General features: G+C 36.0%; 1 protein-coding gene across 1 annotated transcript in view; it reads left to right on the forward strand.

Annotated features, from left to right (window-relative positions):
• The window catches only part of FAM135B (family with sequence similarity 135 member B), a 193,293-nt gene that overhangs the window by 82,113 nt on the left and 98,777 nt on the right, over positions 1–12,403 (forward strand). The window contains exon 3 of the mRNA XM_063451034.1: positions 7,977–8,056. Within this exon, the coding sequence (XP_063307104.1) occupies positions 7,977–8,056 (80 nt within the window). The remainder of the gene's footprint in view (positions 1–7,976; positions 8,057–12,403) is intronic.

Genomic DNA, 12,403 nt, shown 5'->3' on the forward strand with positions numbered 1-12,403 from the left:
GCCTGTAAATAAAGAGGGCAAAAATGATTAACCATAACAAATTTTAATAGGTAAGATCTTATATAAAAACAAATATTTGAAAGCTTGTCTTAATTCTTTGTTAGGTTGAGGTATGCACAGGTGATATGCATTAGGATTTCAACGTCCTAACCTTTTAATAATGTGCACAGATATATTTCTACTGGATGCTGCAGAAGCAGTAGTTTCCATAAAAAGTTTGTGCGTTGTACCTGAGTCTTATCAACAGTATTCTAACATATAATATGAATTTAGACTTAGTAAGTCTAAGAAGAGGGGTGTATTTCCTGGTATTCCTTTGAGTGAGTGGCAACATTTGTTTAGTACTTTGACTGGGCACCATTTGTTCTCAGTGGGATATTATTGAATGATTGTAGGTGTCCCGGTTTGATTTACATAGTTACATAGTTACATAGTTACATAGCTGAAAAGAGACTTGCGTCCATCAAGTTCAGCCTTCCTCACATATGCTTTTGCTGTTGATCCAAAAGAAGGCAAAAAACCCAGTCTGAAGCGCTTCCAATTTTGCAACAAACTAGGAAAAAATTCCTTCTTGACCCCAAAATAGCAGTCAGATGTCTCCTTGGATCAAGCAGCTATTACCCCACTAATTAGAAATTGTATCCCTGTATGTTATGTTTTTGAAAGTATTTATCCAATTGCAATTTGAACATCTGTATAGACTCTGACAAAACCACCTCTTCCGGCAATGAATTCCATATCCTTATTGCTCTTACTGTGAAAAAAACTTTTCTTTGCCTTAGATGAAATCTCCTTGTGTGACCTCGTGTCCTATGTATAGCCCTGTTTATGAATAGATTTCCAGATAATGGTTTATACTGGCCCCGAATATATTTGTATAATGTTATCATATCCCCTCTAAGGCGCCGTTTTTCCAAACTGAAGAGATTTACATTTTTTAACCTTTCTTCATAACTAAAATGCTCCATTCCTTTTATCAATTTTGTAGCTCGTCTCTGCACTTTTTCTAGTGCCATGATATCCTTCTTTAGAACAGGTGCCCAAAATTGCACAGCATATTCAAGGTGTGGTCTTACCAGCGATTTATAAAGAGGCAAAATTATATTTTCATCTCAAGAATTTATGCCCCTATTTATACATGACAAAACCTTACTGGCCTTAGCAACGGCAGATTGACATTGCATATTGCTACCTAATTTGTTGTCTATAACAATTCCCAAATCCTTCTCGTGTGTGGTTATCCCTAGTTCACTACCATTTAGGGTGTAAATTGCTTGTGCATTCTTAACCCCGAAGTGCATAACTTTGCATTTTTCTACGTTAAATTTCATCTGCCATTTTAGTGCCCGGTCCCCCAATCTATCCAAATCCCTCTGCAGCAAGGCAATATCCTGCTCACATTTTATTACTTTACAAAGTTTTGTGTCATCTGCAAACACTGATACATGGCTTTCAATGCCCATTTCAAGATAATTTATAAATATGTTAAATAGAAGCGGTCCCAAAACAGAACCCTGAGGGACACCACTTACCACTTTTGTCCAGCTTGAAAATTTACCATTTATGACAACTCGCTGTACTCTATCCTTAAGCCAATGTTCTACCCAAGATCAAGAATATTCATCTAGACCAATTTCTTTTAGTTTGAAGACTAACCTATTGTGAGGAACCGTATCAAATGCCTTTGCAAAATCCAAGTAGATCACATCCACTGCAACACCCTGATCTATATTTCTACTTACTTCTTCGTAGAATGCAATTAGGTTAGTTTGACATGACCTATGTTTCATAAAACCATGCTGATTATTGCTAATAACACAGTTCTTCCCAATGAATTCCTGAATATAATCCCTTAATAGCCGTTCAAATAATTTCCCTGTCACAGAAGTTAAGCTCACAGGTCTATAATTTCCAGGCAAGGATTTTGAACCCTTTTTAAATATAGGAACAACATCTGCCTTCCTCCAATCCTCCGGTACAATACCTGAAACAAAAGAATCTTGAAAAATTAAATACATAGGTTCACTTATTTCCCCACTTAGCTCCTTAAGTACTCGTGGGTGGATACCGTCAGGCCCCGGAGCTTTATTTACATTAATTTTCTTTAATAGCTTTAGCACCTTGTCTCGAGTTATCCAATCCCAAGTTATCTGCAAGTTTGTTGCAGTAATCATATGCATATCTCTTGCCATAGGATCCTCATTAATATATACCGAAGAAAAATAGTTATCTAAAATTTCTGCCTTTTCCTGGCCTTCATTGACTAACAGACCCATCTCTGTTTTCAGTGTACCTACGCTTTAATTTTTTGTTTTTTTAGAATTAATGTACTTGAAAAAATGTTTGGGGTTGGTTTTGCATTCTTTGGCTATCAATTTCTCATTTTCTAGTTTAGCCACTTTAATTGCCTTTTTGCAAGTATTATTGGCTTCCTTATATCTTATATAGGATGCATCTGATTGGTCCGATTTAAATGCTTTAAAAGCCCTTTTCTTATTTTTAATCTCTTGTTTTACTTCTCTACTAAGCCACATTGGTTTTAATTTGTTTCTTTTATATTTATTACCCAATGGTACATACTGTGAAATGTACCTTTCTAATATTTGTTTGAATAGTTTCCATTTTTCCTCAGTGTTTTTATCACTAAGGCGTTTATGCCAGTCGATATGTTGTAGAGCTGCCCTAATCTTATTAAAATTGGCTTTTTTTAAATTAAAAATCGAAATTTTAATATACCCCACATGCTTTTGCTTTTTTGAGTTTATTTCAAAAGTTACCATATTGTGATCACTATTTCCCAAATGCTCCCCTACTTGAATGTTGGTTAAAAGATTAACATTGTTTGTTATAACGAGATCCAGACAAGCATCCTTTCTAGTTGGTCCTTGTACCAGTTGTGACATAAAGGTGTCATTTAACACATTCAAAAAACGGATTCCCCTAGCTGAAGTACTAGTCCCACTATCCCAATTTATTTGTTTTGGAATAATGTAGGGTAAGTATATAATGATCATTTGACTTTATCAAGTCTTTGATTTGCAGGCATTCTAGTGTTACCATAGCTTTCACTATGGTAAACTTGTTTGGTCTTAGGAGCACATAGAAATCTATATACAGTGGGACCTCGGTTTACGAATTTAATGCGTTCTCCGGGACGTTTCTTATTGCAAAAAATTTGTAAACCGAAACGCGGTTTCCCATAGGAATGCATTGAAAACCAATTAATCCATTCTGGTGGTCAGAAAAAAGTCAAAATGAGCTGGCATGGAAACCAATCCACAATGCAGAACACACAATAAAAGGCATGCAAAGACGGAGCTCAGATCCCTACCTTTCCACAGATTGAGAAATGCACCAAAAAGTCCCAAGAACTGCAAACAATTTCCAGAATGGCTCCAAAACTCGATGCAAAAGCTGCTCCAACACCTCCACACTTGATGCCACGTGCTACCCACAGGCTCCAGCATCCAAGGGGCGGTGCTATAAACCTCCCAGGTGCAATGCATCCTGGGGAAACTTGTTTTGTATTGCGACATTTTTTTTAAAAACCTAGGCATTATTTTCAATGGCTTTTCATTTGTAAACCAAATATTATGTTAAACGAGGCATTTGTAAACTGAGGTCCCACTGTATTCATATATATTGCTGTTTTAATTGTGGGGTTTCTCAGGGTTTCGAATGGTTTAATGCCTAATAGTGATAGTGCTCTGAATCTGGGTCTGTCAATAGGTTGCCGTTTGGTGTCTCTAACCTTTGGATGCCCTTGTGGATGTTTTTAATTTATTAGTTAAAGATTTACCAATTGCTATTATTGCTATAGTACCATTTCTGTTTTACACGTAGAATATTTTATTGACTTTTTTTCTGTTGTTAGGTTGTTAATTAATTGTCTAACTGTCTTAAGTTCTGACAATAGATTGTTGCTTAAATTGATTTTATGCTGCCTTTCGATGTCTATCAGTTTTCTATATAGTTGTTATAAGTTCTATATTTTTTTTGATGGAGGAGCCCATTTTAATTAACAGTCCTCTTATTATACATTTAAAAGAAGCCCAGTGGGTCACATCCGAGACCTCCCCGTTATCGTTTATTTGTATGGCCCTTTGAGCTTCCTCAAACAGTAAGTCAAAATTCTCATCCACCTTCAGAAGATTATCATTTAGTGTCCATTTAGATCTTACTTTGTATTGGACATTATTTTCCATACTCATTATCAGTGGAGCATGGTCTGACCAAGTAATTGGACCTATACGAATGCTTTCAAGGTAGTGAGTTGTTTCTGGTTAGAAACAAGTCAATACGTATCTATTTTGTCTGAATAGCATTTATTAACTATTCCTGTCTACAAGGAACCCGAAGTATGAGTGGTAGCCACTCTGGGGTAAATTTCTAACAGGGTAGATGTTACATTAAAGGTGGGTAAACTTGAGGTCTCTGTAGGCGATTTGTCTCTGAGCCAACAGGTTTTGTAAATTGCTGCAAATCCTGGAAGGGCTGAGGTATCTGTCCTGATAACTTGGAATTAGTCTGTCAGTGGGGGAATGAACATGACTTTCCAATTAAAGTTTAACAGGAAATCTGGCCACATGTATAAGTCTGCTGTAGCCTGATAGCCCAGAGTAACCTTACAGTTATCATTTGGAAAATCAGGTAATGAGAAGGCTGAGCATCCTTGAAATGAAGGAACGACCTTGTGGTATGATTCACATCGCAAATTTCAGTGAACCAAAGAGAGATTGTAGATCCTTTCTTGTACATAAAGCGAGAAAGGAAACTATGTTCTCCCTGATACGCTGAACTTTGTCTGCGGGTAAACTGGATTGCATAGTATAAGAATCAAGATGTATGCTTAGAAATGTAAGATTAGTGGTAGGCCTATGGTTTTCTATTGTGACAGTGGAATGACTAGTGTAGCAAACAGGGCAGCCATTTGGTTAATACTCTGTGGTGTTTTGTTAGCTTCTTCCACAATTAGGAAATTGTCAAGTTAATGTATGACCTCTGGGCAATTACAAATGTTGAGAATAACCCAACAGACGGTCTTTGTGAAAACATCAAATAATTTAGTACTGCTGTTAGCCCCAAACATAAGGCAATACTGATAGGTGTATGGATAGCAACTTGAAGGCATTGGAAAAAAAAAGATTGCTTGTATGGCGTTGTTAACTGTAGGGTAATGTAACAACGCCATACGAGTGCATGGCAAGCGTATCAATTAATTCAGACTAGGTCAAGCTAAAGAAAAAGGAGCCAATAGGTTGATAATCAAACATTTTTTATTATTAATTTTACCCATGGCTATGCCAATGTGATTGGTGTGTCAGCAAGAATATTAGGGGTATTTGCAAGGTCCCAGCATAAACTCATTCTTTACTTCTGAATGTATGAGGTTGTCAGCTGTGTATTTTTTTTCCCAGTGGTGCTGGCTATAAGTTGTTGCACTCTAGTGTACCTGTTGGTACTGTTATGAGTCCTGTATGAAAACATTCTGTGAAACCCTTTATGAGATAATCAACAAGGTGAGTGAAGGTGTGAGAGTGGAGATAGAAGGTTAAGTTGTCTATATTAATTTCAGTTAGTAATTCCTTTGGAAATATCTGATTTGGACACATAGTTTTAGCATGGACCCTAGAGCAGAGGGAACAGACCTGCAAGCACTAAAACTGCAACTACCAGCGTTAAAAATGATGCATACTTGCACTTTTCCTAGGAAAACAATGGATCTGCCTAATTTATATTTAAGACCTCTGTTCTCAGTTCTGTTTAGACCGGTGGAATGAGTTCAAGATAGAAATGTGAGAATTTGGTATGTCATTTTTGGTAGTTTATAGACATAAGATTTATTGTAAGTCGGTTGTAAGGTGAAAAACACAACATAAGGTAGTTTGGTTTAGGTAGGGTGAATGGGAGTGTTACTTTGAACTGAATGGGAGAAGTAGTTTGAACGCATATTGTTTGCCACTGTAAATGTGAGGCAGGTTGTATAATACGAATAATGTAATTGCTGTAGAATAGTTAGGTGGAAGTTGCATTTTTTAGATTAGTAAATAGGTATGCTTATCGAAAAATGAAGGCCCAGTGAGATTTGACTTGTCTAGGAAATGTTAGGTTGGAGTAGTGACCTATTTAGAAGATGGGAAAAATTGTTGTAAGGATATGGTCAGCAATGTAGTTCAGTGATTAATATATATGTGGACTGTAAAAGTGGATATAATTGGTGCCTTTATGTTGATTAATGACTAATGTAATTCTGTACTATGATTTCAACCCCTTAGAACATATATGTACATACAATAATATGTCTGAACCAAGTCAAATAATAAAACGTACCATATTCCATTGATAATATAGGAGCCCTTGAAGATTCGACAATTGCTCTTATAGTGCTATTATGTAGGTCAGAAGAATATGTAAATACATATAGTGAATTCCGAAACATACATACACATAAATGCACTGAAACTTTATTGGCAAAGCACTTCACCTAATCCACATATTGCTTAATTTATTATAAAGTAACTGAAGTGTTACCCTGCATATTGACCAAAGGGATGCATATTAGCCTTATGCAGCGGATGTAACCCCTTAAGGACACATGACATGTGTGACATGTCATGATTCCCTTTTATTCCAGAAGTTTGGTCCTTAAGGGGTTAAACATAGTTAAAAGGTATAGCTATATTACCGAACGAGAATTGTTTAGAAGTATTATGCTGTAATGTAATGTGTCGCCACTAGAAGGCCGAACTTTGAAATAAGATAGCTAGAGTTAAATTTGTTCATGAGCCGAATGCTCCAACTTGGACCATGTAGGACTGTGATGGTTAACTAGCCACCATTAGTGAGTGTGTGCGAATGTCCTGATAAGGCTGAATGCATGCATTGCAAGGTGAACAGTATGCTTCCTGTATTCTAGTAGAATGCCCGTTCACAACATTGTAGTGATTTAATTTGTGTAATTTGGCTCAACATGGTTTGAATTCCTATTTATTGCTACATCTCCCCCTCCCCCCTCTCAAAATATTGTAAAGCGCTACGGAATCTGTTGGCGCTATATAAATGGCAATAATAATAATAATAATAATAATAATAATTAACATACTGTTAAGTGCCGATGTGTGCAGATAAACCGGGTACTATAGATTCACAGGCCGAAAGTCTGAACTTTTACCTCCGAGTACATCTGGAACATGGGTGCTGATTGGCAGGAAAGGTCTATTAAGTATTTATCAAATCAATATAAATATATTTATATAATATTATAATTCATAATAACCTAGGATAAATACCAGGGAATTTAATCAGCAAGCCCTTTAATTTACCCTGTAATTTTCCAAAACTCCATAAAACATGCATATGAGGGCATTGTTATAATTGTGGGACATGACAGCATACAAAAATGTGTATTTTACTACAGTAAACGCTACCAGTATTACGAAATTCACTGTTAAAATGCCATACAGAACTTGTATAAAAAATATATACTGGTATATCAAAATGTCTTAATTTCTCACACTTGTTTTTTTTTAGATTTTATTCATATTAAATTATGTTTATATAAACATATTTGATGTGAAATAAAATCTCCATTTCTCCAGAACAAAAAAATATATAATATGTGTGGGTACACTAAATATAAAAGAGGTAAATTACGGCTGAACAAACATATAGCTCCAATTCTAGGTTTTGTTTTGGTTCAGAATTTGAAAAAATGTCCTCCATCCTTAAATGGTTAAATATATATGTATATGATCTTTAAAGTAAACATAAAGTTTTATTGTGAACAAGGAAATAAATACATAGGAATAAACTCTACTACTAGTGAACTTCAACATAAGTGGAAGTCATAGATATTTCCTTACCCAAAAAGCTTTCTATTTCAAAAATATTTTAATAAAACCTTCTTTTATTTCTCTGCATGTTTAAAGCCTAAAATAACCAGCAGAATTGTTATGTTTCTATTTCAATACCCACAGGTATTACCATGTGCGGGCAGCACTGAAGATCTCTTCAAAGACACCTCACAGACTGACAGCAACACTCGTAGGGCAAACAGGTAGCTTGAAAAACATCAGTAATGTCTCTTTGTAACAATGTATTTTCTGTCAGTTTGCTTTAAGCATTCTTCTTTTAAGCTGTACATTTTGTATGATATGTGTAAGTATTCTATAGAATTATTATTATTATTATTATTATGTTATTTATATAGCGCCATCAAATTCTGCAGCGCTTTACAATGGGTGGACGAACAGACATGTAGTTGTAACCAGACAAGTTGGACACACAGGAACACAGGAGGGGTTGAGGGCCCTGCTCAATGAGCTTACATGCTAGAGGGAGTGGGGTAAAATGACACAAAAAGGTAAGGATAGTATTAGACTATTGACAGTTGCAGAAGAGGGATCAGTCGGGAGCTATTAACAGTTTAATTGATAAGCTTTTATAAAGAAGATTTTTTGAAGGAGTGGAGACTGGGTGAGCATCTAACGGAGGAGGGAAGCGAGTTTCACAGGAACGGTGCAGCCCATGAGAAATCTTGTCAGAGAAACTGTTATGTTTACATCTGGGGTTAAGCCAGCCTCTAGTGGCTGTTTTCCGGACAGCCACTAGAGGCGCATCTGCGATACTGGAGGCATATTAGAGAAATGCTTTCCTATGGACACTTTGAATGCATGTGCGGCACTTGCTGCGCATGCGCATTCAGCTCCGCTGATGTCGGACAGGGAAGCTGACGTCGGCGGGGGAGGAGAGGTCACCAGCGCCGAGGGAGCCCCGCGCTTTATTAAGGTAAGCTGCTGAAGGAGTTTGAACCCCTTCAGCGCCACGGGAGGGGGACCCTGAGGGTGAGTTCACCCTCAGGGCAATATAGTGTCAGGAAAACTGCTTTGTTTTCCTGACACTATATTGATCCTTTAAGATTAAAAATAAATCAATTAAAGAAAATGTTTATTCTTAACATTTGTAAAATTATCTTTGTGCAAATAAAACATTAAATGTTAATGTCAGTTTTGAAATGTCCCTTCAGTTTTAACCCCTTACAAGTTTTAATTTACCTTAACCTATTAATCCCCTCCCCCCCTCCCTTCTTTTGGTCCGTAAAGTGTTAAAACTGATTATTCATAATTCAGAGGTTATTAAATTAATATCAGATTTTTACATTTGATTTTATTACCATAAGATTACACTGCACTCAACAGTATTAACTTGGCAACAAATGACTGCATTGGCCATTGAAATAGCATTCTATTTCCCACTGTCCATATGGCTATTATTGATATATGAATAGAGCCAGACCGGAATAAACGTATCTCCCAACGCCAGAATTATTACACAAAATCCTTAATCTCCAAAGCTTAAATCTGAATTTAACTTCCAGAGCAGGGAGCTACAAATGCCTCCCTTGCTGCTTTTTAAAGATTGTGGGATTAACAAACTCTGTCATAATGAATACAGTTATACATGTTCTACATCATGACATGTGTTTCATGTTTTGTGTCATACATCGGTTAGCTTTGTACAGACCAATTTTTATCATAGTTTTCCAGTCGCATACTTACTGCTACTTTCAATCTGTGAGAACTAAATGCATGTGGTTGGCTGCGCCAGAAGATAGAAATGTATGTGAAACAAAGTGTTAGGTAAAATATATACATACAATAATTGGGAATCGATAGATTCTATCTTTTAAAGGAACCTCAGAACAAAACAAAGAATAAAAAGAAATAATAGAGTAATATATCACATCGATTTAAAGGATTTTAACCCAATAGAAGACTGACTCACACTTTGTAGAGCTGTTAAGAGCTCTGCTGTATAGCGCTTGGATGGTATAATCTCCGTCTAGGATGTGTGGGTGGTCACTGCAGTGGACTTTCAGATGTTCATTAACCATGCAGAGCAAAGCACAAAGAAAATCCAATGGCACAGTATATTTGTGTAAAATACCAAATAATAAAGAAAGAGTTATCCCACTTACAGTATGTAGCTCCGGTGGTATATTCCCCACCTTGGATATGCAGGATTCAAGCAGCAAAGTGAAAATAAAATATAGGGACTATATAGATAAATAGCTGACTTTATCAGTAAAAGAAAAATATATATATACATATATATATATATATAGTATAAAACAATATATATATCAAAAAAAAAAGTGCGCCAGTACCACTTGACGCGTTTCACCCAGATTGGGCTTCCTCAGAAGTGTGAATACTCAAAAGAATGTCCTAGTTTATATAGGCAGTCTATTCTTTATTGGTGAAATCCACTGTGCTTCCTGATTGTTATGATGTTGCGCATGACAGCTGGAAATGACGCATCGCAAACCTCTTCCTGGGGATGGGAAATGTAGTATTTAGCCTCATCTCGCGGCAGCATTTCTGTCGAGGCTGAATACTACATACCGGTATATCATTTTATTCTGTTTTGTTCTGAGGTTCCCTTAAAAGACAGAAACTATTGATTTCCAATTATTGTATGTATATATTTTACCTATCACTTTATTTCACATATATTTCTGTCTTCTGGCACGGTCAACCACATTCTTTTTTTTTTTTTGTCACGTTTTGTATTGTAAGCAAGGTTTGAGAATACCCGCTGGTTCATTGCCTTCCACTCTGTTATTTACAGCTCAGTTCACTAGAAGTCTGACTGGGTGTTTTTTTTTTTGATGTTACTGTAAAGTTACACCAACATATTCTTCACTAATTGGCATAAGTTTGTAGCAAGGGTATAAACCAGTAAAGGGTATGAACCAGAACATTAGGAAGCCACAGAAATCTCAATTCCATTTACTATTCGTTAAAAGTCATTGTGGTTCCACAGGTTGAAAAAGCCTTTTTATTGACATAACTGCATCTGTCTAATGAGGCTTGGCAAAAGCTCTTTGTGGGAAGGAAACATTGCTATGTCCTTATGGTTGTGACTGAGTAGAGTAGCCAGTACAGATTTCCTGTAGCTACCTTACTATTAGAAGCTATGGTCTAGAACAGAGGCAGACAACATTTGGTACAACAGAGGTTGTGGACTACAGCTCTCCTTAAGCTCTTACATCATTATGCCCGTAAGAGCATTATAGGAGATGTAGTCCACAACATCTGGAGTGCAAAATGTTGCATACCGCTGTTCTAGACAGGAAGGAACCATTTTTTGTTTGTTTTTGTCAGGGCTCTGCTTGACAATGTTTTCGGTGGCAAGTTGTCTCTTCACTAGTGCTGTCTGATAGTCATAAAAATTAGTTTAGATCCCAATATAGCTATTTACAGATTCATCATTTAAGCTGGTATTCTACCAAATAACCAAAATATTTAGTTGACTGGAAGGACAGAGTATATTTAGCAAATATCAATGTGTCATTTCTCAGTGAGGCGTCACTGACAGAGTTCACAGAGCCCCGATGATACAGCTAACTGTTGAAGACTAGATGATTGATGGGGAAAAAAAGATCATTGATGGCTAGGAGACAGTAACTACATTTTTATCTTATTTACAGATTAAGTGAGAAGTGAGCAATCGAGGGCAAAAGGAGTAGCAGTAAAAAAATAATTATTTATATAAATATAGATTTCTTAATATATATTTTATATGATCTTGATAAAGACCGAGAGGATGAAATGTTGATTTTTTTGAACTTTTAAACAAGGTTGGATATTTTGGAAACCAGTGAGTGCATTCATTTTTGCATTGGAATATAATTTCTGCACTCTACAGCACCTTGGTACCTTTTGATTTTGTGACTTTTTCAGGTAGAGTGCCAGACGTATATATACATGTATATATAAAAAAATGAAAAATGAAAAAAAGCCTGGCACTCCTACTTACAGTCATTTGACCCGGTGCTTGATTGCACTAAATGTATGAAAGAAAAAAAATCAGCACTCCCAGGTAACTTTCTTAGGAACTTCTTTTACTAAAAAGTGTAACAGTCAACGTTTCAGCTCCATTCAGGAACTTTCATCAGGACACCCACCATACCATATATATATATACATATATATATATATATATATATAAATATTTTGGAGTTCACTAATTGATGGCTATTTTGCACTCTTTTTTGCTCTTCTAATTTTGGTTCCAAATTGGAATCTCTGTTCTGAAATTCTCCACAATACGGTTTGAGTGAGCCAAATCTTCTCGCCATACACAAGTCTATAATTTTTTGATTGACGGTCTTATTATACGTCTTGTCAAGAACTTAGTAATGGGTCACATGCAATTGCATCTGACACCACAAGCACAGACAACATACTGATATGCCAAAATACTGATTACATAATAGGAGCGTGAAAACACATAGTTCTAAATCTCATCAATTATTGGTATTAATATATAACTCTCTAATAGGATTGCTAATATATATTACTATGTATTCTGAAAATGAAATTTTGTAAGCTCGGCAGAA

Source organism: Pelobates fuscus, chromosome 4, assembly GCF_036172605.1.
Source record: "Pelobates fuscus isolate aPelFus1 chromosome 4, aPelFus1.pri, whole genome shotgun sequence".
Classification (NCBI taxonomy): domain Eukaryota; kingdom Metazoa; phylum Chordata; class Amphibia; order Anura; family Pelobatidae; genus Pelobates; species Pelobates fuscus.